This window comes from Gambusia affinis, linkage group LG05, assembly GCF_019740435.1.
Source record: "Gambusia affinis linkage group LG05, SWU_Gaff_1.0, whole genome shotgun sequence".
NCBI classification, from domain to species: domain Eukaryota; kingdom Metazoa; phylum Chordata; class Actinopteri; order Cyprinodontiformes; family Poeciliidae; genus Gambusia; species Gambusia affinis.
The window spans coordinates 13488370-13503742 of NC_057872.1; the positions used below are offsets into that span (position 1 = coordinate 13488370).

The 15373-nt window shown below is 39.6% G+C and overlaps 2 protein-coding genes across 3 annotated transcripts; both read right to left on the reverse strand.

Moving 5' to 3' along the window:
• Positions 1-80: 80 nt before the first annotated feature.
• si:dkeyp-84f3.9 (zinc finger protein 271) lies at positions 81-8111 on the reverse strand. 2 transcript variants are annotated; one of them, XM_044117445.1, is made up of 4 exons: positions 7903-8111; positions 6190-6262; positions 5925-6048; positions 81-4695 (listed from the first exon to the last, which is right to left on the reverse strand). In XM_044117445.1, exons 1-4 carry the CDS (start codon positions 8051-8053, stop codon positions 1414-1416), a joined length of 3630 nt encoding a protein of 1209 aa, XP_043973380.1. In that variant the 5' UTR covers positions 8054-8111; the 3' UTR covers positions 81-1413. The 2 variants fall into 2 exon arrangements, with proteins under 2 accessions (XP_043973380.1, XP_043973381.1); XM_044117446.1 differs by lacking the exon at positions 6190-6262 and having other exon boundaries at positions 92-4695; positions 7903-8017.
• A 1561-nt stretch (positions 8112-9672) lies between these two features.
• On the reverse strand, positions 9673-14225 carry LOC122831355. Its single transcript, XM_044117476.1, has 2 exons — positions 14206-14225; positions 9673-11697 (listed from the first exon to the last, which is right to left on the reverse strand). The coding sequence occupies exon 2, from the start codon at positions 11650-11652 to the stop codon at positions 10123-10125; it is 1530 nt and encodes a 509-aa protein (XP_043973411.1). The 5' UTR covers positions 11653-11697; positions 14206-14225; the 3' UTR covers positions 9673-10122.
• Positions 14226-15373: the final 1148 nt, after the last annotated feature.

Genomic DNA, 15373 nt, shown 5'->3' on the forward strand with positions numbered 1-15373 from the left:
AGATTCCTCTCATCTTCAAGAAAATGAAAGGATGAATCAACCACATCCTAACAAAGTTTCATAAGCATAAAAACAGACAGTTTTATGTGGAAAAAAACAACTTTATTTTTAAGACAAACTATAGCATACATTTATATACAACAAAACAAAATGTGTTTCTTAAAAAAAACTGTATTTCATGGTTCCAAAATACTCAAGGCAACAAGACAAGGAGCAAAACATTAATGTTCTGCGAGAGTTCAGATACTACAGTAGGGGCATGTTTGTCAGCCAGTGTACTGATCAGGATATTATCAAATTGAAATCCATCATAATGACCGTGTACAAAGCCCATAATCAGTCTTAAAATCTTAGAAAATACTGATAAGTGTCTGGGACCAAATCACTTTTCATTTCTGATTGTTCCTATAGAAAAAAGCCGAGTTCAGAAAATACCAGGTGGATGTTCAGTTCACAGTGACATTTCATGATCACTGATGATAATTCTGCAATTGACGGGCAGGAAAAATATTCAGCCATCAATTCAAAGTCCTATGCTTACAGAACCAGCTCGTGTTATTTTAGAACAGGCACATAAAACAAAACTTTCTCAAGCCATTATTAAATTCCTGATGATCAAGAGGAAGATTCTTGGGGGGCTATTATGCCTTTTCTATTTAGAGTAATTTATGCGTAGCCAAACACATTCTTCAGACACAAATCCAATCTCTCTATTAAATATCGGAGTCTGGTGAGTAACTCATCTACCCAGAACACTAATAATCCGTCATTCTGTTTTGACACACAGCTACAGTTTTAGGCATACTTGAGCAATTTTAAAGTTTTAGAGCTCCACATCTAAAGGTTTTCAGGTAGTTTGTTCAAACTGACAGAAATTACTTTGACAAACTAAAGTAAGGCGCATATACAAAATAAACTTTAACAATTAGGCATGGGCTTGTCTCCACGAATACGAGAATCTATGTGACAACCTTGTGTAAAAATATCTATGTATGAAGAAAACAAACAAAATAGCATAAGAGAATATCCCCAAACAACCAAATAGGTACTTATCAGTACGAGAAAAAAAAAGACAATTTTAAACGGCTAAAAGGCCCTTCAAGAGCAACATTGTGCCCCATTTCTTTTTTGTGATATAAAATTTTATATGTTATGAAAATGTGGCTTTTTTTAAAACCTCCGTATACCTTGATGGCATTAACCGGCCCATGGCTGCACAAGCAGCTTTATACCATTTGCATCTTAAAGGGGAAGAATCATACATAGTAATCTTTCTAAATTTAAGCTGGTGTCTATAGATTATCCTATGATCCCTTCAATGGAAACTCTTAACCCCAACCTTTCAGAGGAACTGGTCTAACCTCACTCTACAGTGATGTAAAGGACACTGACATGTGTTTAAAATGTATTATTTTAAACCAGGCCTCTTGCGTGGTCCATATAATGGTGAAATAGGTCTGAGACTGCAGGAAATACAACTCCACACACAGCACACTTTAAACTGTCTGAGGATTCTTTGTTTGATTTGACAGTATTTTGAGTCCAGGTTGAGTTCACATGTTTTAGGGGTGTAGAAGGTTTTCCAGGGCCATTTTCTTTAACTTTGTTGGTGCCGATTAAATGTGTCCTGTTGGGACAATGAGTAGAATAATCTACATCTAAAGGTTGCATTTGAGGATTCAGATCTGGGTGTTTTTGTGGGGAGTATAAAACAGAGCTAGTTCTGTCAGCTGACGCTGCACATTCGCTAGGTGGGGCAACTTTGGCTCTCGACTGAGAACTGTGAGCATCAGTGAGCAACACTAAATTGGGCTCCTTCCGAAGGTCTAGCACTGACGAATGGCATAGCTGATGGGTGAACAGCAGATCAAGAGTCCCAAAGCTACATGTGCACTGCTCGCACTGATAAGGCAGTGAAACTTTCTTTGGCCTGTCTTTGATCCAGTGGTAGTCGGGGTGCTGATTCATGTGCTCTCTGTAAGAACTGGCGAATCGGAAACCCTGCCCGCACCGGGGACATGTGAAACGGCCGCTTGGCTGCCGATGGACTCTCTGGTGAATCCATAGTTTCTTCCAGCTTCCCAGCGTCTTTCCGCACTGGGTACAAGGGAATGTCTGGTTGGGAGAATGGGTGAGCATGTGGGCCCGCAGCCTGCCCATGTGCCGGAACTGACGCCCACAGCTTGGACACAAGTATTTCCTCGGATCGGATCTGGTATCCAACTTGTTTAGCTTTGAGACAACATACGAGACAGGGATCTGAAGCGGCTTGCTTAAGTGAGCGAGGCGTCTTTTGCGAACAATGCTTTGCTGTTTTTTCTGGGGTTTAAAATCCGAAGGCGTGACAAGAGGTGGACTGTTGCATTTCGAAGTGCTATGCGAAGGCACTCTGTAACGAATCATTGACATCATCTCCTCTTCTTTTATTATGCTGAGCACGTTCCTTTCCGCTGCGCACCGAGTCCGGTGGGCTTCGAAATCAGACATCACGCTGAACAGCTTGTCGCAATACAAGCAGCGGAACAGCTTGGTGCCCGTGTGCTCCTTCATGTGATTGTTGAAGTTCTGCAGGTGTTCAAAAACGTTCTTGCAGATGTAGCAAGTGTACGTCAGCAGCGGCTTTATGCGTCTGTTGGCTTGGGAGTCGTTGCTGCTGCTTACCGGTTTGCACGGGTGGTTTTTGGCATTGCTGTAGTGGGAGAAAGACTTCTCGCAGCGGGTGCAGTTGTAGCGCTTCACGGTCCAGTGCGTCAGCTCATGCACGCGGAGGAAATAAGACTGCCCGAAAGCTCTGCCACATATGTCACACTTGTAGGGCTTCTCTCCCGTGTGGATGCGGATGTGTCTCTTGAGGGCAGACTGGAATGGGAACGTCTTGCCGCAGTACTGACATGTTTTGCTGCTTTTTTTCTCAGCAGATTCCTTCTGAATTTCCTGGGCACTCTTGTTGCTTCTGGGTTGGCTTAGATTTTCTATTCCCCTGTGAGAATACATAAGGTCCGGCTCGTTCACCCCCTGGGTGTGTGTCTCCATATGTGCGGCAAACTGCGAGATGGAGACTCTGATTTTGCACAGCTGGCATTTTTGATACATGTTGTTCTTTAGGTGCATCTTGAGATGGAGATTCAAGTTGGAGTTTTTGGTAAAACCTTTCCCACATTCTGCACATTTGAAGGGCCTCTCTCCTGTATGAATGCGCTGATGGACGATCAACTGAGACAGAAATTTAAATAGACGACCACAGTAGCCGCATTTTAGCATGTTTTTGCCCCCTTTTTTAACATAAATGATATCGTTGGCATCTGAGTTGGCTTCTGTCTTCACATTGCCACAGTCAGGTTTCTGTTCAACTTCAGGGGCAGCTTCCTGTTTTTCTACATGGTTGTTGCTTGTTGACGCTTTGAAAACTCTTCTCTTTCTTTTGCCACCTTTCTTACACCTATAGACTGTATGAGCTCTGTTTAGTAATGTAACTGAGGTGTCTGCATTGTTTTGAGAGGCATGATTTTCTGACACAGGCGGTAAAGCATTAACCTCTATCTCAATATTCTCAGATTTCACAGTTATAGGTTGTAGTGTTTTTTCAGAGGATGATTCTAAAGCCATGCCAGCCGTTTCTGCCTTCTGCACATCTGCATTAACTGGATGATCAGATGAATTAGGAATTTGTAACTGAGACTCCTCTCTGCCGTTTGTCCTCAAGGACTTCTTTATATCAGGGCTTTCTGCTTGAGAGGGATCTACTAAATTTAATCTGTTCAGATCCTCTCCAGGACTCTTTTCGGGCTCTGGAAAGGATTGCAACTCTTGTACCAAAGGCTCATCAGCATTACTGTTCTCATCAGTCTCCTGTTTATCAGCACTGTTTTCCACCTGTTTAGCCGTCTCTGCTACCCCTGCCTCACTGCTCAGCACTGGTGATCCCTCTACTGCTTCATCCAACTTTGCCACTTTGGCTGGAACATTCTCATTAACCAGAGGCTTAGTCCTTCTTCTCCTCCTAATGCCATGATTGTATATTGGGTTACTGTCGTCTGTAGAAGTCCCCTCTGTTATCCTTATGTCAGTGTTGCTATCAGAGTTTCCGTTCTCCGTTGAAGAGTGTTGCTCTCCTCTACTCCTCAGGGTCCACCCGAGGTTATTAGATTGACGGGGTGTGGGCATCTTTAGAGCAGTTTGGTGTGAAGTTGTAGATTCTGATTTTTTTGGCCGTCCTCTTCTTCTTCTTACCTGCAACGTGACCTCACCATCTACTTTGTCACTCAGGACGGCGTCGGAACCTGATTTCTCATCTAGAGATGATCCACTGATTATATGATGGTCTGAATCACCAGTGATGTGGTTGACTGAAGCTGTTGACAAAGCTATCGTGGTGCTGACGTCCTTATGTTGATCTGTATCACAGCTAGCAGCCTCTGAATCCTTTTTCTCTTCAGTCAAAGTCTGTTTGCCTTTAACATGCCTACCACGTCTTCGTTTGGCCCTTTTCCTATATGCTGGAGAGTTCACAGAGGTCAGCTGAGGTCCACTGTCCATCCCCATTTGTGACGACGCGTCCTCACTTGGCTGACATTTTAGGTCTGCAGTTGTAGAGCTCGTATGGACATCAGACTCCATGTGTTCTGATGCTCTTGGAGCAGACCGATTCGGATCTGTTGCACTCATGTCCTCTCCGCACCTCTCACTCCCAGGTGTCTGTTGAATAATGAGGTAAAAGAGGCTTTAATGTACAAGTGTTTGGTTGGAAAATTTAACAAATTTACGATTCACTTTAATCTTTGTCATGCAACTACAGCATGCAGATAAACAGGTTAGCTAACAATGCAAAGCCATGCAAAAGACTTGATCATTTTCACAATCTGCCACACATTACAACCAGAAAGTATTTTATTCATATTTAGGCTCTGTCCTCACTGGAACATTTTTTTTTTCCTAAAATGAGAATTTTGTTTAGCATTTGTGCTCCATATCTAAAGGGAAACTGCTGCAGAACCTCAGTAAAGTTTTACACATTCTTATTTATTTTTTCCATTGTGTTTACAGCCAACCTCGTGTGGCGGCTTTATGCAAATGTTCCATACACCACTTACAGGTCTGTGGAATAAAAACAGGCTTTTTGAATGAAACCATTTCTGCAAATGGCTCCGTGAGTATGAGGCTGTTTTTTGAAAGAAAAAACAAAAAACTAAAAAACTAAAAAAAAAACAACAACAAAAAAAAAAAAACCATTCCCAAATGGATGGCGCCATAACATAATAAGCAACACTACATGGTGCACCATGCTGTGGGGATCCTTTTTTTCCCCAGCAGAGGCAGGTAAGTTTTTTAAGGCTGACAGAAATATGGATAGAGTGACAAAGAAAGTAAACTTTTAAGCTACTGCATTGACTTAAATATCAAGCCAGAGCTACAACTGAATGGTTTACATAAAACCATATTTTATGTGTTAAAATGGCCCAGTCAAAGTTCATATATAAATTCAATTGAAACTCTGTGTGAAATATTGAAAACTGCTCTTGGTAATTTCAAAATACTATAGAATGCAATTCCAGGGAAAGGTGACTCTGTAAAATACTGACTTGGGGTGAATATAAATGCCATGGATGCTACACCTTTTGGGCTTCTATTTCTAAATAAATAAAAACCAGGCATCCATTTGCTTCAGTTTCACAATTACACACTACTGTTAGCTGATATTACACATAAAAAAACCTATAAAATGTTAGTGTTTGAGGATAAAATATTTAAATGTTCAAAGGGCATAAATACTTTTGCAGGGTCCCATACTTGGAACTGTGAGATAATATGGTGTACTTTAAAATTAAAACTGTATACATGCACTGCAAAAACTGGCGAGTTTTCAACATCAGCACATTCTTATAACTCTTGCTTTCCATGCACTTTTTTTTTTCTTCAGTGGCTACCTGCTTGCAGTCTGATGGAGCGTGAACAAAACTGCAGGGGGAGCTTGCAGAAGTTAAATCAGATCCTGTATTTTGATCACCGCTTCCTTTGCCGAACGACATTTTAGTCCCCATGGCAAAAAGTCTGCAGGGAAGAAAATGACAAACAAGCAGTGATGTGAAATGCAAGAACAGTATGATCATATTGTCTGACATCAATATGTAGCATTTACAGCAGAAAAACATGAAAAACATGCAACAGTGGTGGTTTGTGTCAGCAGCTTACAAGTAGTTGTTTGCCTTGTGCTTGTATGAAGATGATAAACAAGCAATGGCATCATCGTTAATGGTGGTATAATCTGAAGCAGACAAAGGAATCTTCATTGCATATCAGTGGGGGACAATATAAAATATACTATTCTATACAGCAATAGAGGTTACAATTTTTACTTAAAAATGAGCAACATAACCTTATTACGTTCAATGTAACTTGTCTGCTGTATGCAATATCCACTATCTGCAACATTAAAAACACTGAAAGCATCAGGTGCTCAGAAATTGTCCGACGACAATTTTGATTTAGACTGATCAGCAATCAGAAAACTGGAAAACAAAATGTACTTCTTTTCCCAATAAGTGTATACATGATACAGCAGAGGTAACTTTGAAAATAACAACTCTTTCTGGTGCACTAGTCGCTACTGAGGAAAACTAGTGAACTGAAGCTGTGACGTGTGCGGTAGTTCATGAAGCAAATGCATCAAACCAGTGTGCTGAAGCATGGTTTGGTTACGTGAATGCTGCTTTGGATGCGTCTTCCTTTGGGTCAATCATATGGAAAAAACAAGTGTGTCACTGAGTGGGTTGTCCCTTCAGAATGGTGTTCAGTTTTCCAAACACCTACAAACTTATCAGTCAATCCCAGCATCTGTTTTACCAGAATTCAAAAAGTGTGCATTTGGATTAGTTTGCACATTTTTTTAATATTTCATTTTGACTTTATTAGTAGACTTTTAGTAATGCTTTGAGAGCACTCTCAAGGTGGGTCATTTTACAGAAATTGTTTGATTTTATTTTACTATGAGCAAGTCACTGTTACTCATTAAGTTACCGTAATTAAAACAACTATTTTGCTCTTTCTATAGGACTTTAATAAAATCGGTATTGGCAGATCAGTAATCATTTCTCATCAGTGCGCCTCTAAATGAAACCTAGAAAAAAACAAGACTTTTTACAGAATAACTATTGATTAGTTGGAGATTATTGATAACGCATCCCTAAATAGCTCATTAACACGTGGAGAGATGTACTGTAACAAAAACACAGTAAGGTGTTCAAAGCACTGCATATAACCAATAAATACAAAAACATAGGGGAAACTGCATGTCAGGATGTAGAAGCTGCTGCTATCATCAGCCCGCTCTTCTTCTCCATTGAACATCTGATGGAGACTTCCTGACTAACAATGACTTGTGTCTGTGCCTCATATTTAACCCCATTTATACCGGTCAGACAAAATGGCACAAACTTGTTTCCCAAGCCTTTTAGTAATGTTTCACCCCTGAATCCAGATACCAGTTAACATTAGAAAGTAATAGTAACATGACCAACAGTGAATGTGAGGCATTTATGGTTCTGTAGGCCAATTAGCTAGCTCGGTTTTCTAAAACGTCGCAGGCCAACCGCACCAACCCGTTAACCCCAGAGTCTACTGGCAAAACTTTGTTTTTAAACAATAAGGAGTGAGTGAATAGTTTTACAGCTGCGGTTCGTGGAGCGTGAAGAATGGTAATAAACACAAAGTGCCTGCCTTACACTGCACTGCCTGCGTGGGGTAAAACCAAGTCGGGATTGGTTTCTGCGTCGCGTGCACGAAGCGCTGCTCCGCTAGCTAACACTAGCTAACTCAAACCTGGCTCCCTCTCTGAGGCTGTTTGGAAACTTTCTGCGGTGTAACAGTGACCCAGACACGGAGTTGCATACGGGAACAAGGCTTTACCTTCTTTTTTGGGCCAGTTTTCTGCAATACGACACTCGTTATCCATGCACAAAGCAGCCAGACTAATGCTAATAGCGCTGTGGGGGTTAACAGAGCGTCTACTTCCCGTTCCGTCGGAAATAGGATTATAGAGGAATAGCAAAAACTGCATCAAGTCCCAAGATGTTTCCAGTGTAATGAGGAATACTACAACCGGCTCTTAACAAAACAGAGCAATAACTAGACAGCTATTTTTAAAAAGACGCGGACAGGAATGTATGTTTTAGGAATAATAATAACAGCATACACGAATATGTTTTATTTTACTTTGAATATATTCCCTAACATTTTGGATACAAATTAAAATGTGTAGCGTGCAAATGCCTTCAATGTAACACTGGGTCTGAATAAACGGAAGTCTGACATAATATATGGTATTTAAAGTTTTGATGTGACGTTTACCTACGCTCATCATACGCATGAATAGCTTGGAGTTTTGCCTTTCAATTCTACATTGGAAACATTAATTTCTTACGATATCGAATAAAAACAAAGTAAAACAAAAATTGTGCATACAAAAAAAGTATTTTCCCCTTCTCCAGTTTTTTCTGTTTCTGTTTTCGTCACATATATCATAAAATATTATAATCATACAAAGATAACTAAAGTAGTGACAAAAAGCTGTTTTGTTCTTTAAACATGAATGACACTATTTTTTCCGGGACCTCTTCCTGTTCACCAAATCATTGATTGTATTTCCAAGCAGCGCAACTTTTCCGTCATTACAATATTAAACAGAGGAAATTAAGTCATTCAAGCGCCAACTCTATGAATGTAATTTGTTTGGTATTTACGCTGACGCTTGGTGTGTTATGATTTCCCAAGCAGTCTATGAATGCCTCATAAACGCATTGATGACGATCTACTTTGCTAAATCACAATTGTTTTTTTTATTTCAAGCTACTCCCTCTGCTGGAGAACCTGTGTAGTTGGGTTGGGGTTAATCCGAAATGTGAGTGGACAAGAGAACTTAATTTACACAAATCTCACTTTAAAGCTACGGCACTTAAATAATTGTATTATAAACATAACGTTTGTAAAAATGAACAGGTTAGATTTGTAGAAAGATATTCCTGAACATTTGACAACAAGAACGTCTTATTACCTGTCCTCAAGGTATAAACACTGCTGATATTCACTTCAGTCGGAATTTTGGAAAATATCCATTTCACAATTCTTCTGGCATCTGGACAAATTTAGATCAACTGTGTACAAACAGTTAAGCCCAAAATTATTTATGTCTGTATCAATAGAATGATCATGTAATGGAGTATGTTGGTGACAGCAAATGAAACACTCAAAAGATGAAACTGTAAAAAATGTTTTATTTACATTTTAATGATAAATGGCATGACAATGATTATCTATGCCCTTTATAATAATTCGTTCATTGGCATTACAGCAATCAAATCCTTTTAATTGCTGAAGAGCATTTTACATGTTCCCAAGGTTTCTTTGGTGATGAGCCTCAAGTCTTTGGGGTTGGAGAGCCTCCTGGCCATCACCCTAACCTAAAGTATTCCCCACAAATCACACTCAAATTGGGCGATGGCTGGCCCACTCCAAACTGGTAAAAGTACTTTAAGTCAGAGGAAACATGTTGGCAAAATAAAAATTTTTTGTGTTTAAATCTGCCAGCAGTATGAATAATTTTGGGCTTGTCTGTGTTATGCTTTTATTAGAAAGTCTTGCCGATACAATTTGCATATTTCCAAGAAGATAAAAAGAAAACAAGTTTGAAAATATACTTTATTACATCATATACTGTATTCATAAACTCCGACAAAGCTGATAGGAACACACAAGAAATTAGGGTTTCAGTCCCACAGCTTCAACAACAAACTCACCTGACTAAAAACAAAACCTTTACACAGTACCTGGTTTCCCCATCTACAGTGGATGAACCATGCACACATATCATGAAGCTGAACTTAATTTACACAAATTCCCATTTCGAGGGGCAGCAACTTCAAACTCCTGAACAACCTACATAAACATTTACTTTATTAGAAAAAGATAGCTGGCTTATGACTGAAGCATTTGAACCAGTATTCCCTACTCCTAAAGCAGTTTGAGGAAAGCTCAGAAGCATGTAGTCCCTGTGTGATGAAATGCGTTGATTCTTGGTAGTCAACATAAAATAGTGACATGCAAACATAATGTGCTGCACTACACTACTAGTCAACTCTTTATAGGGACTGATGAGGTTACTTGATAAATCACCTCAGCGGGTTTTTCAGGTCCACTCTCAACAATGAAACAGTCATCATCAGACTCCCCTCCTGCGCCTCCGTTGACGGGGGTCGATGCCTTCACCTTCTCCAGGCTGACCGGCGTGTGTTGGGGCTTCTTTATGCTGGCAGCAGGGGAAAATCCCAGCTTCCTCTCACCGTTCATTTGCGGGGGGCCTGGTGTTACCTTTACAATTTTGTAATCTCGTTTGCCACCAATCATGTGCTTCGCCATGAACTCCTGGGCCTTGACACACTTGTGCCTCTGCAGCCGCTGGGCGCTTTCAAACGGAAGATGACAGACCCGACAGGTGAAGTTGCTCTGCGATGACGGGTCCTCAGACGCCTTCTGCACCGCAGCAGGACTCACGCAATCCCTCTGAGCGCCTGGAGTGAACGCGCCAGTGTTTGGAGTCTTCGCTGTGATGGAAACACCAGAGTAAGGCTTGGACGCAGTGGCATTCTGACTCTTCAACTGCAAAGGAGCAGTGATGGTCGGTACTCGGTTGGTGTTATTGTTGTATGTTCTGATGTTTTGATTCTTCTTTGCGACCGTGGCCAGAAGTAGCCGACTCCTCTTTCCAGCTTCACTTGGATTTTGGTTTTCCAGCTGCTGAGCGAAAGCAACCTGAGGCGGATGGGAAGGCTGATTCTTTTTAGGACTGGCTCCATTTCGGGGCTTGTAACTCAACGGTTTTGCTGTGATGAGTCGATACTTGCTCTGATAGTTGGAGTTGCAAACGTGAAATCGAGGCACTAACTTTTTGCTCGACAGTAGCAACCCGCATCCTATGCAGCCGGAGACTTTATCTGCCACATGTGAGCTGTGGTGGGAGATTAGGCCCACCTTTGACATAAACCCCTGCTCACATTTACCACAAGTGTATGGCTGTGTCTTTCTGAAATTTGTCATTGTTTGCAACAGTACAACGGGCTGATAAAGCATCCAAAGGTCCACGGTTGGTGCGCCAACATCTGCGAAGATGTTCTGCACGGCTGGAACTTGGGGTTGAGGGGTTGAATGCGACTCAGGCACTTGTGGAATCTGCGCTGTTTGTGTGGGAACACAAGAAGCGAGACCTGAAGTATTGGGTACTTGAAGTTTGGAAACTGAGGGTACACTGCCCTCATTAGGTGCCTTCCAGACAACCTCACCATCTTGCAACCTTCTCAGCTTCTCCTCCTCTTCCCTGTACTTCTCGATCCTTCGCTTTCGGATCGTTTTATGATCGAGCACTTGATGCCCAGGTTCGTGTGTAGTGCTGTGCTCCTGCATGTCTTTGTACTCGGTAAACTCCGTTCCACAGGAGCAAATGAAACTCGCCAGGGGACACATGTGCTCCTCAAGGCATTTCTGATTGGCAAAGATCTGCTCGCAGCTGAAGCAGAAGTGGCCCGAGTTTGTTAGGTCTATGGTGTAGCCATCCTCGAGGATGCTCTGCAGGATTTTTCTCTTGCGCTCCATGATCAGGCTGGGCATAAGTGTGCGATCGCAGCTGAAGTGGAGTCTGCAAGAACACCTTTCCTGTAAAGTCAAACAGATAATTAATGCACGGCAAAAATAACAATACAGCTTTAGTCTGCAGCTTTCGCTTTTTAAGTTACACAACTAAGAAAAAGTATTTCCCACGTATAATTTCTTGCTCATTTGTTACATGTTTAACATAGTTTATTTCACACATATTCCCATTCACAATGAAAATACAAGACATACTCAGATAACTATTTGTTTGAAAATAGTATTCAAGTACAAAAGCAGCAGATCAACCCCAGATCATAATGCTACCACCACCATATGCGACAGTCAACGTGTTCTTTATGTGTAATCCTGGGGTAGGTTTATGTTGACTGTAACAAGATGCACATCTTCCAAAAGACCCCCTTTTGTTTCTTCAGGTCAGAATATTTTCACATCAGTCTTAAAGATAAAGATGTTTGGTTTTTTTTCCCAATGCAAGACAGGCAATCATTTTCTTCACAATTCGCCTCTGTCAAATTTTGAGAAGAACTCAACAAAAACAAATACAAGAGATGCCGACTACTATTACTATATTGGCTCCATTTGAGCCCACTTGGAAAATTTATTTAGGTTTAGTCCAGGATAATATTGCTAAGTTACTGTATTTTGGTATAGTAGAATTTTAAATAGTTGCAGTTTGAAAGCAGCAAAGAAATGAAATGCTGCTGGTCAGCTCCATAAAGGAGGAGGCTACACATATTTTCTATATTTTTGCTTAAATTCATGTATGAAAATTAAAGCAATTGTTGCTTTGTTTTTAATAAAATATGATCATGTACACATTTGTTTTCAAATTTGACCATGAAACTGTATGTTTTGTCTACAGCCAACTGGAGTTATCAAGAGTCGAAAGGGTAGATCAGCCCAAATTTGTCTTAAAAAAGGCCTCTGGTCAAGGGAAATAAAATTGCTGATTTTTTTTTTCTTTTTCCTGCTAAGTCTTCAGCTCCTCTTGAAATCTTTCACATTTCTTCAAGCACATACATTAGCCCATGATACCCTTTGTCACTTATAACTGGCTTATTTACTCCAACCTGTTGCTGTAACTCCATGCAGGTCGATTGTCATCCATAAAAAACAATAAACATATTTAGATCACTTAACTTTAAGAGAAAGAACAACTCAGAGGGAGAACTCACGCTTTGTTAGCCTAGATAATGTTCATATTCAGTCAAAAAACATATACAATTTCTGTTAATTTCACTGGCTCAGTGTAACATTTCAGATTTTAAAGTAAATTCAGGAACATAAATGAGAGCAAAACTGTAGCTTTTTAAACACAGTAGCCATGTTTTGAAACTCCCACACGTGACCTTAGATTATTTAATTCTTCTTTTATTAAAATTGTCTGTTTGGACACACAAAATAGGGCTGCACAAGATGTTGCATATTTATTGTTACAATAAAAAAAACATGCTAAATGAGAAGAACTGTCTGGACTGCATTAAATGTTTGCCAATTATTTAAGAATAGTCCATCTTTGCCTGTAATACAGTTGGTGACACTTGTCAAACCATCTATCTGCTGTTTATCCCCTGATTCCTCGCAGTTGGGGCTGGTGCCCATCTTCAGCAGTAACTGGGCGAGAAGAGGGGTTTGTTGTTTAACGCAGCATAAAAATGTTACAGTTAATAAGGAAGCAGAGTAATAAAGAAATCATAAGTAAATTGTTTTAATACCAAGACAAGCGATATAAACTAAAAGCACCATTTTAAATAAAACATTGTTATTAGAATGGAAATAGTTGTATGTTTTTCAGTAGCTAAATGGACTCAAATATCTGGGATCCTTGTTCACTATAAATCATAAGCAGAAGGAATCTTGCACTTGGTTTTTGCTCATTTCAGTTGTATTGTATCATTATCACAGCATTAATCAATAGAATAGCATATTTTCTTAATATCGTGCAGACCCAATACAACTGTTTTGGAAAAATGACAAAAAAACCACCATATCTATTTAATTCCTGTTTTATAACACAAATTCTTTGAAGACATCTTCGAATTTGAGTTAATTGGAGATTAGAAAAATACACGTCCTTGATCTTAATGTCCCATATAATACCATTGCCTTCTCCCTTCCTATGGTTTTCCTACATAAATATTAACAGTAACTCCAGCGGATTCCTTTCTTTTGTTTCAGGTCGTGACTTAAATCATTCTTGAAAAATAAAACTTCAAGATACTAAATACAGTTCTGGGTAAAACTAGGAAACCTTCATTTTTAATAACAGTTTTATTATCATTTTCTGCTATTTACAAAAATGCAAAAATGAATATTCAAGATAATAAACGATTAATAAAATCAGAAAATGGCTTTGGGTACTTTTCTAAATATGATGTTGCATATCACACAACTCACGAACATCGAATAAACTATTCGTCTAAATAATCACAATGTACTAAACAGGTTTCCACTGGAAACCTAGCAGAGTATTTGAACATAATTCACTGTAATAACACGAAAAAGGAAATCCTGCAACATTAAACACGTTTAATCGACTCACCGCCTTACTTTGTTAAACGCGGGCTTGTCTTGCTGTTAGCCTGCAATGCTAACATTAGCATCAAACATACCACGGATGCTACCACCGCCTTACCTTCAGGTTAACGTCAATCAAAATTGTGTCATATCTTTGGGTTGAAACAGTAAAAAAGCTTGTCCTCTGTTGTTTCCGGAAACAGTAAGTACTTGGCCCACTTGCTGGTGATACACACGAACAAGTAGCAGATAGTTAGCCCTACAAATCAATCCGAATAACAAGAGAGAGAGGGGGGCGGGGGGGGGGGCGCGAATTTTCTTCTACATCCATATCCGGGTTTTCTTGGCTTTACCGCCCTCTGTTGAAGAACTTCCTCCTTTTTTCAAGGTATGACTTGTGACTGAGAAAACGTGCATAAATACTGTAAAGCATACTTTGGTAACAAAAAATATTTGAGGACATTTTTATTATTTTTGACGTGACATCCAGAAAACTTAGAGACAGTCATCTACTAACTAAATAAAATGAGGTAGAAATATAAGCCTATTGTAAAATCTAAAAAAAATTGTTCCTTCCCGTCATTGAACACCTTTCTTATTCATAACAGATGAAGGTGTAAGAAATGGTTATTGATGATATATGTGTACTAGATCTACATTTCCTTTTAACCACTTAAAATATAAATATGTAGGTAAATACAAATTTAAAACTCTTAAAATGTAGTCCCTAGAAAAGTGACAATCTCACCTTTCTCTTTCACTTCTTAATCGTGAAATCATCTCTGTTAGTCTATCACATAAAACCAGTAATATATTTTAGATTATGACTAATGTAACAAAAAATTTAACAATTTAAGGGATATAAATATTTTAGCAGAATTGTGCAGCATCTTATTTTTTTTCTACTTTTTGCATCATTCTTTGAAAAAACAATTAAATTAAATTTTAGTTCTTCTTGAACCAACCTTTCCACAATGTGAGCTGTAGCTAGAGTAATCTCACATTGAGATGACTCTAGCACAGGTGTCAAACTCCAGTCCTCAAGGGCCAGTGTCTTGCAGTTCTTAGATGTGCCACAGGTACAAAGCAGTGGAATGAAATGGCTTAATTATCTCCTCCTTGTGTAGATCAGTTCTCCAGAGCCTTGCTAATGACCTAATTATTCTACTCAGGTGTGGTGCAGCAGAGGCACATCTAAAAG

Bases quoted from the DNA above. Each gene is read 5' to 3' on its own strand.
- si:dkeyp-84f3.9 (XM_044117445.1), bottom strand. From the start codon at position 8,053: ATGCAGTTTTTGCTATTCCTCTATAATCCTATTTCCGACGGAACGGGA. The intron at 6,263-7,902 runs GTAAAGCCTTGT...TGTCTGCTTCAG, and splicing joins AAACTGGCCCAAAAAAGAAG to ATTATACCACCATTAACGAT. The intron at 4,696-5,924 runs GTAGCCACTGAA...ATTATTCAACAG, and splicing joins CTCCATCAGACTGCAAGCAG to ACACCTGGGAGTGAGAGGTG.
- LOC122831355 (XM_044117476.1), bottom strand. From the start codon at position 11,652: ATGCCCAGCCTGATCATGGAGCGCAAGAGAAAAATCCTGCAGAGCATC.